At 45.1% G+C, this 16387-nt stretch overlaps 2 protein-coding genes across 6 annotated transcripts in view; one reads left to right on the top strand and one right to left on the bottom strand.

The window, feature by feature from the left end:
• Positions 1 to 8181, bottom strand: part of LOC126556768 (uncharacterized) — a 29197-nt gene extending 21016 nt beyond the window's left edge. For all 5 annotated transcript variants that reach the window (XM_050212249.1, XM_050212252.1, XM_050212251.1 and 2 more), the window contains exons 1-4: positions 8068 to 8181; positions 3085 to 3205; positions 2173 to 2296; positions 73 to 221 (exon numbers count right to left, since the gene is read on the bottom strand). In XM_050212249.1, the coding sequence (XP_050068206.1) occupies positions 73 to 221; positions 2173 to 2243 (220 nt within the window). In that variant the 5' untranslated portion in view covers positions 2244 to 2296; positions 3085 to 3205; positions 8068 to 8181. The remainder of the gene's footprint in view (positions 1 to 72; positions 222 to 2172; positions 2297 to 3084; positions 3206 to 8067) is intronic.
• Positions 8182 to 13164: 4983 nt separating this feature from the next.
• On the top strand, positions 13165 to 15192 carry LOC126557910 (protein RCC2 homolog). The gene is made up of 6 exons (XM_050213822.1): positions 13165 to 13494; positions 13696 to 13771; positions 13865 to 14367; positions 14435 to 14529; positions 14633 to 14897; positions 14977 to 15192. The coding sequence occupies exons 1-6, from the start codon at positions 13177 to 13179 to the stop codon at positions 15145 to 15147; spliced, it is 1428 nt and encodes a 475-aa protein (XP_050069779.1). The 5' UTR covers positions 13165 to 13176; the 3' UTR covers positions 15148 to 15192.
• Positions 15193 to 16387: the final 1195 nt, after the last annotated feature.

Here is a 16387-nt window from a genome sequence, read left to right as displayed (position 1 = left end):
TCCGAATTTCTAAGCGATGCACGGGACCCGATGAACATGACGACAAAAGTACAATAAAGCAATCATACTTACCAATCACTGCTAACGATGTCGAGCCGCTTCGGGAACTGTTGAGTGGTTCACTATTCGCACTATTGTAAACAATGTTACTGAACCCGATGTTCACCGATGACTGATGCAGTTGGGTTTGACTAAGTTGCAGAAACTCCGTGTTTTCTTGCCTGCGAGTGAAAGATACATCCGTGTATACGTGTATAAGCAATAATCGTACAAACACACATACGTTTTTATATATATATACACATATTCATATGCGGCACAGAGCCGATTGAGGGGCGCTACGGTGTTCCGACCCCGTCTACGCCCCACACACATGCGTGCATTCTAATATGTATTAAATGGATTGAAAATGGAACGAAAATAAGATGTTTATATTCCTTTGCGCATCACCCCCAGGCCGAACCTAGCCGACCGCGGCTTCCAACTGTTCATCCACCTTCTCCAGCTAGATTACGGATCTCGGTTCTTATGCCAGCTTTCGCTCACTCTCTTTCTTCTGTTCGAACCCCCCGAATCACTAGCACGGTTGGTTCCTCTCAATTCCTACCACGTTCAGCAGCAGCAGCAGCAGCAGCATCTTCCAGCCATGACAGCAGATGCCCGCCCTAGGAAATAACTGAATGGCAGTTTACATCTTTGTATATCTAATTTACGGTAAACGGTCAAACGGAAACTAGTTGTGAGTGACTGATGGTTGGCTACCGAACCACGGTCAAACTTGACTCCTCTCGTGCTCCATAAAGAGTGGAAGGTTACGATGGATCTATTTTCACATTTTTTTTCCCTTTTGTGTTTGTAAAGAGTTCATCTCTTCATCGGATCTTGCAGTAGCATGAACGAAATAACGATCGCCAACGATCGGGCGTGAGAAGCAATCGATCGTTCAACGCATTTCATCGATTAAAAATGTTTTGCTAGATGATTTGATGGGTTGATCCGAACGATAGACAGGGCCAAACAAAACTATATTTTTTAATCTATTTATTTCTATACTTTGGAATTTTTAAACATTAACAGTAAAAAGCAACTTTTAACAACCTCATGTTAGTCATGTTGCGCTTCAATTTTTGATGAAAGTAAATTTTCGTTAAAATTTATTTGCAAATAATTCTACTCTTGTGTACCAAGTACCAGGCGCATCCATCGAGTGTACCAGCCACCAGGCGTACCCATTTACTATTGGTGCTTTCGATGCAGACTAATAATTAACTTTACGATTTTTTACCATAGTATACAACACCGGGTGATGGTTGTAAAACTTGAAATTTGCTTTACCCCAGTACGTAATCCTGCAAACACCAAACTGGCCCAAAAGTGATCATAAACCGTCGAGGTTCCTCTAGGCGTGCTCTTGCTTCAAGAACAGCAGCACCGGTTTATTGCATTTTTATGGTGTATCGATCACGGACGGCTTAAACGATCGGCCGTGCTCTTGTTGTTTGTAGCGAATACATGAATTTACAAATTTCCAAAAATAAATAAATAATCTTTTCCGTCTAGTACGCTTCGTTATCGCGTTCCCGATTTTTACGTCTGTTCCCCACAGTATGGGTTCGTAGTGCGATGGTAGTTGTCCAGCGTTTCGACCACATCCGTTCGCTGTACCGTACACACTGTTGGCCGAGCGTTCGTTACCGACCGTGTAGATCTATTTCAATCTGGCACTGCTGCTGCTGCTGCTGCTGCTGCTGCTGGTCGTAGCCAATTGTTGACCATATTTACTGACCAACTAAGTAATTGCACGCGCTCCGTTTACTTGCAGAGCGCCTGACGCTCGGGTCCGTTCTTAAGGTGCACCCCGGCGCTACAGACGCGCCTGCAATGCTGCGGCAGAGCAGGCTGATTGATTTTTTACCGTAAGTCGTCAAGCGGCTTCGCTTTCACGGACGCATGAACTTGACTGAACTGGAGCGCACTTGTTTGCGGTTACAAATACCAGTCCGTAGGGTGGAATCTCGGGTCGATCCGATTGCTCGTTCGCACGATCGGTCTGCTCGAATCATTCGCTCGAGGAGAAAGGTTCGTGTCGGCGCTAAATCGATTTACAAGAGAGGCCTTCCAAATGGAGCTAAGAAGATTTTTTTTTTGAGGCAAGCTTATTAAGTAACTCACCTGCTCTGTATGTAATTGTTGCAGTATGCACCAGGACCACTAACCCGTCGTTGAAAGTTTTTAAAAGGCATTTTCACACATCTACACTAGATGAACGGATGACGGGGATAGAATGCGTGTATTCCTGTTGATTCAAAGAAAAAGAAAATCGACTTTTAGTGAAGTAAATAGTTGCATAAACGATTGATGGAAAGATTTGTTAAAAGCTCAACAAATATAAAGAAAAAAATTACGTCTCCTTTGAGGAACAGCCCATTGATACACCTTTTGGCTTTAACAGAAGAACAAAACCAACCCAAAACTCAGTTCCAGGATTGGTTCATCGAAAACATCATCCCTTCTTGTTGGTCTTAGATGAATGGAACGACTCAGTAGAAGATACCCAACTCCTGTGCCATACCTGTGGTATCTCATAAAACCACATTAGCATCGATCACCGACCCCCACGGGAATTCTGGCGAAGTTTGAAACGATTCATTTGAATATTCGCTAACAGTCGCTCGCCAGTAATGAATGCGGACGTCTGCCACAAGAATACATTCCCGCTCCAGTTGTGTTGCTGTGTAATTTTCAACGATCCGATAGTGGGAAAAAAATGGGGAAGTCCTACTGCCTTTGAAAACTGGAAGGGCGAACCTACGCTGGTGCACTAGACACCAGCTAACGGCTAGGGCTGGCTGTCGACTGTGATAATGAAATAATGATACCTGAATATTCATACACTCCAAAAAGGGGGTGTTCAGTGCGCACAGGTCCAAGAATTATCGTTGGCAGAAGGGTGTTGTTTGGGCAGTCATCGAGGATATCTAGAAGCACTGCTGGCAATGCAACGTTTCGCATATCTAGCCAATGAATGGGAGTGAGAATTCTTGGACCAAATTAACTGAAACCAATTGGTTAACATTACCTTACCTGCTTAAAATGTGATTGCTGCAGTAGTCGCCAGTACAGTGTACCTTACGCTTACAATTTTCTAAAGGCATCTTTCAACACATCCAGAGCGTCGGAAGTCAGTTTGGCTGCAAGTGTTGCTCTGCAAAGAGGGAGAAGTAAAAGAAGGAAGGAAAGAAAAAAAGATACGACATCAGACGCAATATAAATCTTTCGTCCTGTAGGGCATTCATTACGGGTTGGAAGAACTCAAGGAGAATAAGTGAACCACTCAAGAGCAAAACTATTAACGCAATCAAGGATATCCGACTGCTGTCAGGAAACAGGAAACCAGGCAAGATCTTCTACAGTGACCAATTACAATGGATTTCCTACAGTGAGATAGCGAGAGAGAGAGAGAGAGAAAGAGAGAGAGAGAAAGAGAGAGTAAAACAAAAACAACCTACAAACTCATTAGGTCCAATCTATTCACCAAAGAGACACATAACGCGTACTAGTGTACTGTCATTAAAATCTTTAACGTCACATTATCGCGCACCAGCGTAATCAATTTATCGTTAATAGCAGAAACGCTTTGGCTAGGACAGGCTCATTGCACACCTACACGCATACAGACACACATACACAATTACTGTTCGCAGCTGCCGAGAGGTCAGGACCTCCAACGAGCATCTCCCATCCCATCAAGCCTCAGTGTGGTCGTTTTGCGCGGTTTGTAAACATTTACCCATGCTTCGGTACCTCGACCCGAAGGGCAAGCATGTCCTTCACAGTCGAACACACCGCTTTAAGAATGGGGAACCAATCTGCCTGGCCCTAAGGAGGGCTTAGGTGCGTGTCAAAACATAATTACATTCATGAAACATATGTTACTGAAGAGGCCAGCGTCATCCAGCAGCAATGGTGCGATCGTTACATGCCGGTCGGCAGTCGCGCCAGAGCCAAAAGTCAGGCTAAAGGTCAGAAAACAGCGAAATATGTCATGAATGACGCAGAACAGCTTCGTTTCCCTCCCCTCACCCTAGCCGGAAGCAATCGACAGAATCAAATCGGACCGCAGTCGGAAGTCCGCGTTGGAATGTGGTGTCGCCCATTCACCGTGGTCGCACCAAACCGGAACCAGCGTTGCGACGCTGTGCTCCAAAATTGCTTCGCCGAGTAGTTTTTTTTTTTTTGTTGTGCTTGTTCGCGTGTGTGAGCGAGAAGCGTACGATTGTGTTTGCCCTGTTGGGTGAGCTTTCGCCTCAACAGCACGGCCTTCCATTTGTTTAGGCGGCGGAGTTGTTTATCCTTTCGTGGAAGGTATGGTCGGATCAGCATGAAACGACATCTGTCGCTACAGAGCTGCACAAACAGCCGTCTAAAAGCTTTGCCACGGTCCCGTCAGGCCACCCCACCGGTGTTGCTTGTTTGCATGCTGATGTGTGCTTCCTCAAAGTGTCGAGTAGCATAATGAAAGTAATAATGTAGAAAGCTAAATTACATGTCTCTGTTTGTCGTTTTTTGGAGGACGGCGCACAAATCGTTGGGCGTCCAGCAGGAACCCGACGGTGTGTGTGTGTGTTTTGTCAAAATTTTTGAACAAACAACCTATTGGGCTAGAGCTCCAGAAGGAGACATACCAAGGGACATCCGCCACCGGGGAAGTGGATAATGAATCGTTCGATTCGTTTGATTGATTGATGGCCATCGAGGTTCGGGGTGGAAAAGTTTTGCCGACCCTCGGTTGCAAATGGAGTTTGAGGCGGTTACATAAACAAGGACAAGTCAAAGATTTTCACCAACCTAGGATGGCAAAAGTCAGTCTCTGAGCGCTGAAATACTGTGAACTGATCTTTGTAAACAGAGCATGAATTCAAACATGCAAGCAGAGTGTGTTCAGTTAGTCTAGTTCAGTTAGTTAGCAGAGTGTGTTCAGATCAGTTAGTGCAAACAATAACACATAATTTTGTCAACTTTCCATTTTCTGTTTTCGTTAAGTTATCATGCAAAATAAAAGTTAATCAATGGCCACAAAGTTGCTCTTCATTTCCATCAAAAAATCAAAAATCCTGCTGGACTCACTTGTGACTTCTTGACCAATAGTAAGAAAAATCTGTTATTTTCGGTAGGAATCATTAACAGTAGGTAGTTTAGGGGTTCTCGTCTGTGAATTCGTAAGCTGGTCAACGATCGGTAGGAGTAGTCCTTGTAAAGGAGCTAAAGCTTGTAAAGCGAGAATGTATGTCGCTCTCTCTCTCTCTCTCTCTCCTTCTCTCTCAAGAAGGGAGACTTGGCTTAACCACATGCCGGCCATCTGATGGTTTACGAGACCTTTTTAGTACGTAGTTGGATAGTGAGTCCTACGTGACTGAGACTACGGTCTGGATAGTATTAGAAATCTCGGTCCTGTCGTGTGAAGACCGGCAACGCTTTTACATGTACCATCGGAAAGCATAAAACGTGACCAATATATTTGGCTACGGCATCAACCAAGCATTACAAAATTGACAAATTGAAACGCGCGACACCGAACTGTCACACATTGGTTGGATGGTTATGTGAGGCAAATTAATTACCCCGAGCCGGCTCAAAATCTAATATCATATCAGAACGGAAAGTATATTGATTTACAATTGAATTGATGCTATTTCTATCGGGATGTAGCGTTCCCCGTCGTACACCGAACTCATCAGCGAAATAGTTCAATTGAGTAATTGCTAGCCGCATTGGACACACGATTACTCAAAAGCAGCGACAACAATTTCATTTGCTGGCATTGTGCTCCAGCATTTGCTATTTATGCTCGAGAAAAGGGCACACTTTCCAGCAGCGCAATTGTCTTCCATCGGGTGGACTTTCTGGTGGTTTTTTACCTGTTCAATTATGGGTAGAAGCGTTTATATCCCTTCCACTCTCTTTCTCTCCCTCTCCGTCTGAGATTCTGTGAGTCCACTGGGACGCAAGAGTGTTTCAAATCATCTTCTCATACAGATTGAAATGCCAACTATTCCGTTAACGAGCTTGGTGGTCTAGGTAAGGCTACCACCATCGGTCACGTCAAGAACGGCGAGGGCACTCACAAGAGACCGGGAGACCGCCCTTGACCCGATTCAAAGTGACCCTTTTTCTCGAAATTGAAAGCATAATTGACAAGGATCACAAAACAGATAACACGCTCCTCTCCTTGCCAGCTGCAATGACGCTTTGCCATATTATAATGATTGTTACGAAATCGTTGCTTCCAACAATTCTTCCCCAGGCCTACCCCAGTGTTTTTTTTTTCATTGTTCCAGCTTAACAACAACTATCGAACTTTTCACATTTGCATTCTAATGAGAAACTGTTAATGCATAATAATGGCATTGTTAAAGATGCTTAGCATTCCTGCGATGGCGATGGCAGATGGAATATGTGTTTTTGATAATCTCCCGAATAATTAACACGAATGACACTGGCGCCATTTTAGCCCCATCCAGCCCTATCTTGCCCTATCATCAGGCAAGGGTGCTGTTGCTTACTGGTTTTTCTTATTTCAATTATTTAGTTTTAAAAGTTCATGATCAAAAACCTACACGAAAGTTCGCTCGCTTCGTTGTCTTAATTACCGACCCTGTCATCATTATTCATCTCATCGATTCGAGAGCACACCGGGGGGGTTGAGGGGTGTACGTTTAATTACGACGCCCTGGGGAAGCATTTTCCCAGTTTTCCTAAAGCCCCAGTTCTATGGCATCTAACACGGAAGCAGGCGATGTAATACCGTTTCGTTCTTTCCAGTAAAGAAAATGCTACCACACCACACAAAAGAATGAGAGAGAGAGAGAGAGAGAGAGAGAGAGAGAAAGAGACAAAACAATTCAACCACATGGAACTAGGATGCAGCACTTAGAGGGCAGCACAGGGTAAGGACGGTACGACCCACATGGTGACAAGCAAGTGGGAAATGGAAAAATGGGTTTTCCTCAGCAACGGAACAATAATTTCCGCGAAAATTTACACCTCAGCGCCTCATGTGAGCATTGTGGGATGCATTGTGTAACAAAACGCGGACGTACCCCGATGAGCGGGGTTCAACTTTCGAAGCTTGCGTGTTTACGTCCGCTCCGGCACACTGACATAACGATGTACTTAGGGCATGGGTGGCCGGGCTCCCCGAGACCGGCGGATGTCAGTTTGAAGAGTCACGGACACGGTGCCCCATACATCTCCCACCCCAATACACGGGAATATCGACCCGAAAAGCGTTTTTTTTTTACAAAAAAAAAAATACATCTTGCGGTTATGGGCGGTTGGTTTTTACCTTGTGCGCTTGTGAGTTTCAATATACTAACCAAACCCCTTAAAGCCCTCACAAAACCTCAGCTACTACACCTACTACTACTACCGCCATCCTAACCATCATCCGATATCGACCACTACCCTAGATGTGGAACCGCGAATCTGCTAACTCATCTTCAGTGCGAAGCGATTCAAGTTAACGCGACCCTGCCCAAGCTACAACAGGCATTCGTGTGTGAGTTGGGGAACCTTGCGGCAGCGTAGGTTATGCGCTATCCACGTGCACCCTCGGTACGTCGGTAATTGCGCGCGGACTGTGTATGTTTTGATGTGTATCTACTCCGGCGGACAAAATGTTCGCCGCACCATCTTCATTCTGCGGATCCTATCTTGGTGCGGTGACTGTGTGCTACAGAGTCATCCAAATCGCCCAAAGGACACACTAATAAGTACTGGGCGCAACTCTTGCAGTATGAAGCCTACCAAGGACCTATACGTAAGGGACATCAGCGGCCGTGACGAAACTGCGAACGCTTCTCGGAAGTTCACCATTAAAGTGTGGGAAGCGATAATAAAATAAAAAAAGCAGGAGGAAAGAAAAATGCTGCGTCCCACCCCCCTCCCCGCAATGCTCCATGAAGGAAAATGGGAAAGCATTCCCAGCGGAACATACTGATGCGATGGGGGTAGCGTTGGTGTTAGTGGAGCGGGGTGTAGAGATGCTTGAGAAAACAACACACTTACCCTTAATAAATCCGTACTCGTGCCGTATCCTCACAAGTACATCCTTCCATCTCGATGAGCTTTTGATCTGATTTTTTCTCCCTTCAATCTCTCTCTCTATCTCGCTTTCTCTCTATCTCTTTCTACTCGCCCTTTCTCTACAATTCACTCCTTGATCCTATCTCTTGCTTTTGGACGCTTTTCTTTTTTACACGCGTATCTGTGTGTGTTCTTTACTCCACCTTAGTAGCGTTTGCCACCGGTAGTGTGACGACCCATCGACACTATCCCTCTTGTTGCGGGGTGCAAGCGATACAAGCGGACACAATAGAATCGTGCTTGGCAGCTTCCAAATCAATTGTGAGACGGGCGTGCTGCACTTCCCCTTTTACCCCGTTTTTTGTAGCATCATCATCATCATCATCATCATCGTCAAGATCATGATCAATCACTCGCTCGCTCGCTTACTGTACAATGTAATAGCAGGCACAAGTTTTAACAACTCACACACACTTCTAAAATGGTCTCCTTAACGATTCACCGCAGGCTACTACTCCTCCTGTATGATGATGGTTTGGGCTCGTTTTGGTTTTGTGGATAGATAGCAAGGATAGCTTGCTTGGTTGAGCTCCGGAGTAGCACCGGAGATGATATCGATTGTTTCGTCTTATGCATGTGACAGAGGTGCGGGATCGTTTATCGCACGCGTAATATCTTCACGGGATAGGAGACGAACCAATGTGAGCTGTGCGTTTATGTGGTTGTGTATAACGAAGAATGAAAATAGTAGACGGTCGTACCCGTCGGGGTGGTTGCTTAAAAGAACACGTCACAAGGCGGGATAAAACAATAGCACACACACTCACACACTGGAACACTACTGGTATATCTCTCGAGTGTTCAATCGATTCGGTTTTGGTGGGATGTAGTATTTATGTAGGAGGCGAGCCACAACCAAAACACACACACACACACACACACACAAGGTAAAAGTAGTGTTGGATAACACAGTAGCACAGTGGCAATGGATCTGCCGTGATATAGATGGGATCTTTTCTACTAATATTACTTACTTAGGTGGGAAACGAGTAATACTGCACAATCAAATATTTACGTGTGTGTGTTCGCCCGCTTGTTTTTTTTTTCTTCTTTTGTTTAGTTGGTTGTTGTTATTTTCTTATATTTTGGCTAGACAGGAGGGGCCAGTCGTCGTCTCCTTGGATTGCTTCGTTCGTCGGTTTCACAGCACTAAACACACACACACTTGGCGGAGGAAGGTTTTGCACCATACACACAGAAGTGCAAAGGCGGCATGGTCACAGCGCGCGTCTAGGACAATAAAACACACGCACACACACAAACACACGGATGAACAGGATGAAAATAACAATCAATCAAACAACACACACCACTCGGGAGGCATTTCACTATCACAATGATTTTTCTATCGCTAATTGCTGTTTTGTTGTCCTTTAAAGTATCTAAATGTAGTGACAATCGAGTGACGCGTATGGCGCGTAGGGTTATCAACACACGTGAGTTTGGTTTCGATTACCGGAAGTGCTTACAGGGTTGGTGTTATCATTTTTAACAGGTAAATTTATTACATTCACTACATCAGCATTTATGTTCCAAGGGTAGTTCACACTTGTTTATTCGCTTCTTATCAATTTTTCCTTTTTAATTGGTTAAGAAGCGCGATGATGCTGTTGCTCTGTGAATTCTGCAAAAGGCGTTGCAATAGGGGGCACTCTGCAAGCACACGACATTACAGGCATTAAAAAACACTTTCCCGAACGCAAACAACTTCAATCCTTCCGCCTGTTATTGCTTCCCGTCACTGATGCACACTGCACTACTGCCGTGAACAGCTTCCCAGCGACTTCCACCGTCCACCCAGATGCATCATGGGCTATGCATTGTTTCTGTACACTCACCCTCCACAGCAACAAAGCACATGGGGTGTGCTGTTGGTGTGGGGCGTCCACTAGCAGGAGGTTCCAAAAACCCTACCAGCGCCTACTGCGCTTCGCGATTCGTTCGCTCCTTACATTCGATCCTACCTCAGCAAAAGTTTGTTGGGGCAATCCGACCAGTAGTAGTAGTGGTAATAGTCTGTGCTCCCGCCTTCTCGCGGTGGGTAGACACAAAGGGGCCAACGTTGGCTGGCCACGTTCTGAGCACGTCCGGAGCGAAAGGACGACGTCGACGGCGACTCCAACAAACGACGACGACGGCGATGACGACGGGTTCGTCGGTTACGTAACTCTATTGACAGATATGTATCTTGTGCAAGATTTCCGATACTTTGCCTTGCTTTTTGTTGTTGTTATTGTTTCTTCGACCACCTCTAGCTGGTACACACTTTTAGCACATTTCCTTTCGCGTTTCGCCTGCTGGGGGTTTTCGTAAAACAGTCCTCTTAGATCGATCGATGCTAAAGGCAGAGGAGTATCCAACACTATCTCTCCCTACACAATCCAAGGAACATGAAACACATTCAAACACCTGCTCATCCACACAGACACACACACGCACGTGAGGATGAGATTTTCACACGTGTGAATGGTGGAGATAGGTCGGCTTGGGCGGGAGGACTTGTAAAAATTTTACCCACTGTGTTAAGATTATGCAAACTCCCACCCAAACGCACTGGGTGGATGGTGAAATGGCGTCGGATGCGGTAGGGTTTGCAAGGTTTTTTTTTTTGGCGAACCAGATCACGCGAATGCGTATTTGGTGGTGTGTGGTGATTGTGTAAGAGTCCTGTCCTGACGTGACGTAGTGCATGGAACAGTCCTCATACGAATCGGTTAATAAGACAACCGCCACTATGTGGTATGATACACTATGGCCTACTACACTGAGGAGTTGTATTTTCATTCACTTCAGATTTAAATTTCACTGACGTATGGTCTCGAACGTGGTTGCTACGTGCATTATATATTCTACACTTGTTACTGTGAATGTAAGCTGAACTGAAAAACGATTACAGCTGTTTGCGACTGTCGGGTTACGGGCTAGTGTCCAACACCCTCGCCAATCACTCCAAGGTCCGAGGACATGAGTGATTCGAGGCGAAAACTACGAGGCAAAGTTTGCTTATGGTCCTAATGGTTAAGGCGCTCTATATACTCTACATTAGTGCTCAACTACAAGTACCTACAGCTGAAGAGGTTTTCGACACCCAGACGGTACCAGACGCGATTTTCGAAGGACACCAAAGCGTGTATTTTTTTTTTTTTTTGGAGGGGAATGGAGTGGCTAGTTGATTTATGTTGCGTGTTTCACCGTTATCGTTCCACTATAATTTGACCGTTTTGTTGCATTCGTATCACATGGAGGGCACCGGAAGGAATCGAGGCCGCCGTACACGTCGCTTGTATTTCCGTTTTCGAAAGTTTTATTCCTTTCACGGATCCTTGGTGGTCCTGGAACTGGGCGGGGGGAAGAAGATTCGTTCAGGACCAGACCCGTGTAACCAGGGTAGGCCAACTCGAAAACGGCGACAAATTCAACGCCCGGCCCGATGCGTATCACTCGGTCGAAAACTGTACGGATGGTAGGTATCACGTAATCACATGGAGTTTCTAAACGTTCCGAGTGGCTGTGTGACAGATCTTGGAACGGAATGTTTTTCTTCACTTTTGGGGGTTTCTGTTAAACTTCTTCGCGTTCTCTCTTTTTTTGTTTCTTGCAATCCTGAGCAGGCACTCACAGACGTCGGTCTAGATGGATTGAAATTCGTTCGTTCTTGTGTGCGTCGTTATGCTGGACAGCACAGGGGCCAGCCTGATTGACGGGTGCCGTCGGAACGGCCGTAAACCGAAAAAGGAGGAAAAACTCAAGAACAGCACTCGCGCTCCTAGGACCAGCAGCGGCAGGCCGTAGAATGCATAACACTTTTTTCAAACACTACCCCCAGCGGATCGATGTTGCGAAGTTCCAGAGCGAATCGTTCAGAGGGAGTCATTTTCCATTATTCAGCAAATCTTTTGCCAATGCGCATGACACAGCCGAAGGTGCCGTGTTTGACAAATAGGATGGTAATAGCAATACTACCAGCACGAGCAGCACCAGCAACACAACGAGAGGAGACTAAAAAAAAAGGAACGAGTACCATATGCACTTCGCAATTTTCGTCCTTTCTATCTAGATGTGATGGGCCCTGCTCCAATCCCGAGGGAGTCCTTTCGTTTAAAGATTTCTTCAATGGTGGATTGCTGTTTAATTATTAAAAGCAAGCTGGAAGCTCGAACGTGGTTGCATCACGCACGCTGGATTGTTGCGAACGAAGCATGCGTTTTACGGCGCGAGGACGTTTTAATTTATCGAGCAGAAAATAAACAATTCACAAGCTATTGGAAGAGATAGCATCAGCACCCAGCACAGCTGTTCCTCCAGCTAAGTTCAGGAGAATCCAAATTTGAAGTGTTATTTGAATTGAAGAAATGTAAAACCCAATAGCTCATCGAATATGGTAACGGCTTTATTCCTACATGTAATTTGCCGCCTATAGAAATCAAACGAGATATTTGCCGAAACAGCATTAACAGAACATTTGAAGTGAAGCAGGAGTCTGATTATCGTCAAAAGAATTGAGTAAAAAGGTGCTTTGAGCGCCATCTATTGTTCTGTAGCAAAACTATATGTTTGAATCGCGCTCAATGAGGAAAACATCCCTTTTGCTTTAGGACTTGCATTGGATGATAATTAAATGTATAAGCAGTAAGATCAACAAACATAATTAATAATCAAGAACGCTGCAAATGCAGTACAAAAACCGAACGGCGAAGCAATTGTTTTGTTTTCTGGGTGGTTCGCTCGTACTGACGCGGCCAGTTGTCAAACAATCGCAGCTGGCAACGCTGCTGCTCATTGTAGCGCAGCCGGACAGTCTGGCAACCGCTTCTATGGCGGCTTGGAAAAAGGCAAAAAACAGCGTCGTCTGAGGCTGTGTGTAGCTTGTTTGGTCCCCCGTTTGTTTAGCGCTCCGGTATCGCGGTCCCTGTTCCAAACAATATTTTTTGTACCCCTGTGTTCCGTCTTCCCTTATTGTTGTGATACTGTCTGTTCGTTTATTTCGAGTATTTTAGCTGCTATTGTGTATTGTGTCTGTGTGTGAAGAAAATGTCCTCCAAACGAAAGCCGGACGGTACGAAGAAGGCGGTGAAAAAGCGAAAAAACTCCGAATCCAACTATGATTCTGACCTGAGTGATGAATACCCGAGGGCAACGGGTGAAACGTCTGCCCGCGAGGTGATGGTGGAAGAGCTGCGACCGATGGAAAAGCTGCCCGAGGAACTGCTGGCCATGTACGATAAAGGTCCCGGCAAACTGCTCATCGCGGGCATGGTGTCCTGGGAAATGACCGGCAAACGTGACTCGAAAGGGGTCACAAAGATACGGCCAAATCTGTTCACCTTTCACAGATTCACCAGCGAAACGGTGAGTGTTGCATTTCCATTACCAATAGTAAACCGAAAAAAGGCTTTGCACCCTCAAACCGAAGCTACGCTACCTTTTCTTGAATGAAAAAAAAAAAAAACGAGCAAGCAAACCTGTGCGCGCGTGTGTGTGTGTTCTAGTGTGGATCGTCTTTTGTTACAAGAGTTTGTGCTTCTTTTTATCTTCTCCTTCTATTCGTAGTACCGTTCGATGGCAAGCTTCTGTTCTGGCGCTCATTCTGTGTTGATTGACGAAAACTGGAAAGCTTTTACCTTTGGTAAGTTATGCTTACTGCATTTACTGCATTTACTGCATCATTTGTGGCCGTTGAACCTCCCCTAATTCGACTCATCATTCACACCACGCACAGGACGCAATCATGTCAGCCAGCTGGGGCTTGGTGATACGGCGACGTACGAAAAACCGACGCAGGTTTCCGATTTGGCCGAATTTAACGTCATACAAGCCGCGTGCGGTCGTTTCCATACGCTCTTCCTAACCGACACCGGGACCGTGTACGCGTGCGGTGACAACAACCGTGGCCAGTGCGGTGTCGGCAATAAGTTGCCGACGATTACGACCCCTACGCGGATCAGTTACAACGGGCCACCGATCATTAAGGTTGGATGTGGTGCTGAATTTTCCGTAATTCTCGACATAAAGGGCAATTTGCATACGTTCGGTTTGCCGGAGTATGGACAGCTGGGTCACAATACGGATGGTCGGTATTTCGTAACCTCGACCAAAATGTCTTTCCATTACGAAATGCAGCCGCGCAAGGTGCTGGTGTACATGGAGAAGAACAAAGATGGCCACGTGCTGCCGATAGAAAATGTCAACATTATTGACTTTGCATGCGGCAATAATCATACCGTAAGCGATTGGACGATTCCTTCACCTGTTGACCATCCAAATAATGTTATGATTTGGTCGTTTTCAGGTGGCAATCGATTCCAAGAACCGTGCGTTTAGTTGGGGTTTTGGAGGTATCGGCCGTTTGGGACACGCTGAGCAGAAGGACGAAATGGTGCCGAGGTAAGTAGGCTACACACACACACACACACACACGAACAGACATTGGTGTGGACACGAACACAAGATCATCAATACAATTCATTAATCTTTTCCCCTACCGCAGACTGGTCAAATTCTTCGACACACAAAACCGCAAAGTGATGCGCGTGTTTTGTGGATCGTCGTATAGTTTGGCAATATCGGACATCGGCACACTGTATCTGTTCGGACAGAACAAGAAAACGGGTGAAGCGAACATGTACCCCAAACCGGTGCAGGATCTAGCGGGCTGGAACATTACCAGCATCGGCACGGGCAATACGTCGATCGTTATTTCCGCTGATGATTCGTTGATTGCCTGGGGCGCTTCACCGACCTACGGCGAGCTGGTAAGACTTTTACGTTTGCCGTACAGTAAACGCATTTGCTCCTATGATCCATCATAATCCTTTTTTCGCTTTTTTCTAGGGGTTGGGTGATTTGCAAAAATCATCGTCCACTCCGAAGGAAGTGACGCGTATGGAGGGCATGAAAATTCCACTAGTGGCAATGGGTTACTCTCATTCGATGCTGCTAGTAAACACGGAGCATGAAAAGACGAAGGAAAAGTACGACAATCTGCCCGAGTTTGTCGTCTAAATGGCAAGGTAGCTTGCCTCATCTCAATCTGACTGATTTGTGCTGCCAGCAGCGTAAAGTGGGAGACAAGATCGGTGGCCAACACAAACACTTTTGCATCTCCCTCAGAGGTCGTGTGCATGTGTGTGTTGCCAGTTTGATCGTTGAAAATCCGAACCGCGAGAAAGGAATCGTCGCAACCAATTTTACTAGTATTAGCTTTCCATCAATCACTCCATCGTAACGTATTTGTAATATTTTGGGAATTAAACGTGCATTTAGCTTTTCCCGGTCGGAAAGTTTGTTTTCCCACTAGTGAAAGGCATGTATTTCCACCAACGTGCAAGCGCGTGATGCGTTAAATTGCGTAATTAAGACATTTGAAAGAACTTTGCCTGTTGGATGTACATTTATAGTCGTTAGGATTACTCTATTGCAATTAATAATTAATTATTTTTTTAGCGTAATTTAGATATTATTGTAGTTGTATTTTATCTTTCTTCACATAGCTTCACCTGTTGAAATTGATTCTTTAGTTTGCCTATGAAGAATTTGAATCTGGTGGAAATAGATGCATGATAATACGTTAATCAGATGAACCGAACAGCAGTTGTGTTCATTGAGCGAAAAAAGAATAGCACCACCAAGGTTTTTTGACAATATCTTAAAAATTTATCAACCGATTCTGATTCTGCTACTAGTACAACGTTACGAGCGTTTGACAAGCTTAGGTTGTCCAAATATTTCCTGTTTGTAAAATTTCTTCCCAAATGTAACAAAAATCAATAGACTAAAGGTTTCCTACGCGTTACAGATGCGCAAAATGTGCGGACCATTCTATATCCTACAAGTTTTTCTGTGAAAACCAGATTTTGCTCAGTTTAGGCTGATGAATCATGGTATCATCCTTAGGTAAAAATACTATGAAGCCATGTAAAATTCGTTGTGATCGATGATGATTATGTCTAGTATTTACATGGCATCCTCAACGGAAATCAACGCCAGTGGGAGCGCTTTTCCAAAAGTAAAAGGTCGCCAAACTACCAATGTTAAAGCGCACGTTAAAATCAGGTTCATCGTGGAAATCCTACCATGACTGTTGTCAATGATTGTGTCCATCAAAAACTTCACATTAACCAAAGAGACTACATTTTTAGAATCAGCTATTGTAAAAATATATAAAGGACTATAAAGGACGTTCTGTAAAAGTGAAGTTTCTAAGGCTATTGTGCAGCTTCAAGTTTTCATTGCCTCACCGAAT

This window comes from Anopheles maculipalpis, chromosome 2RL (genome assembly GCF_943734695.1).
Source record: "Anopheles maculipalpis chromosome 2RL, idAnoMacuDA_375_x, whole genome shotgun sequence".
Taxonomy (NCBI): domain Eukaryota; kingdom Metazoa; phylum Arthropoda; class Insecta; order Diptera; family Culicidae; genus Anopheles; species Anopheles maculipalpis.
The sequence above is the reverse complement of the archived record's forward strand: the minus strand, read 5'-3'. Positions and strand labels throughout refer to the sequence as shown.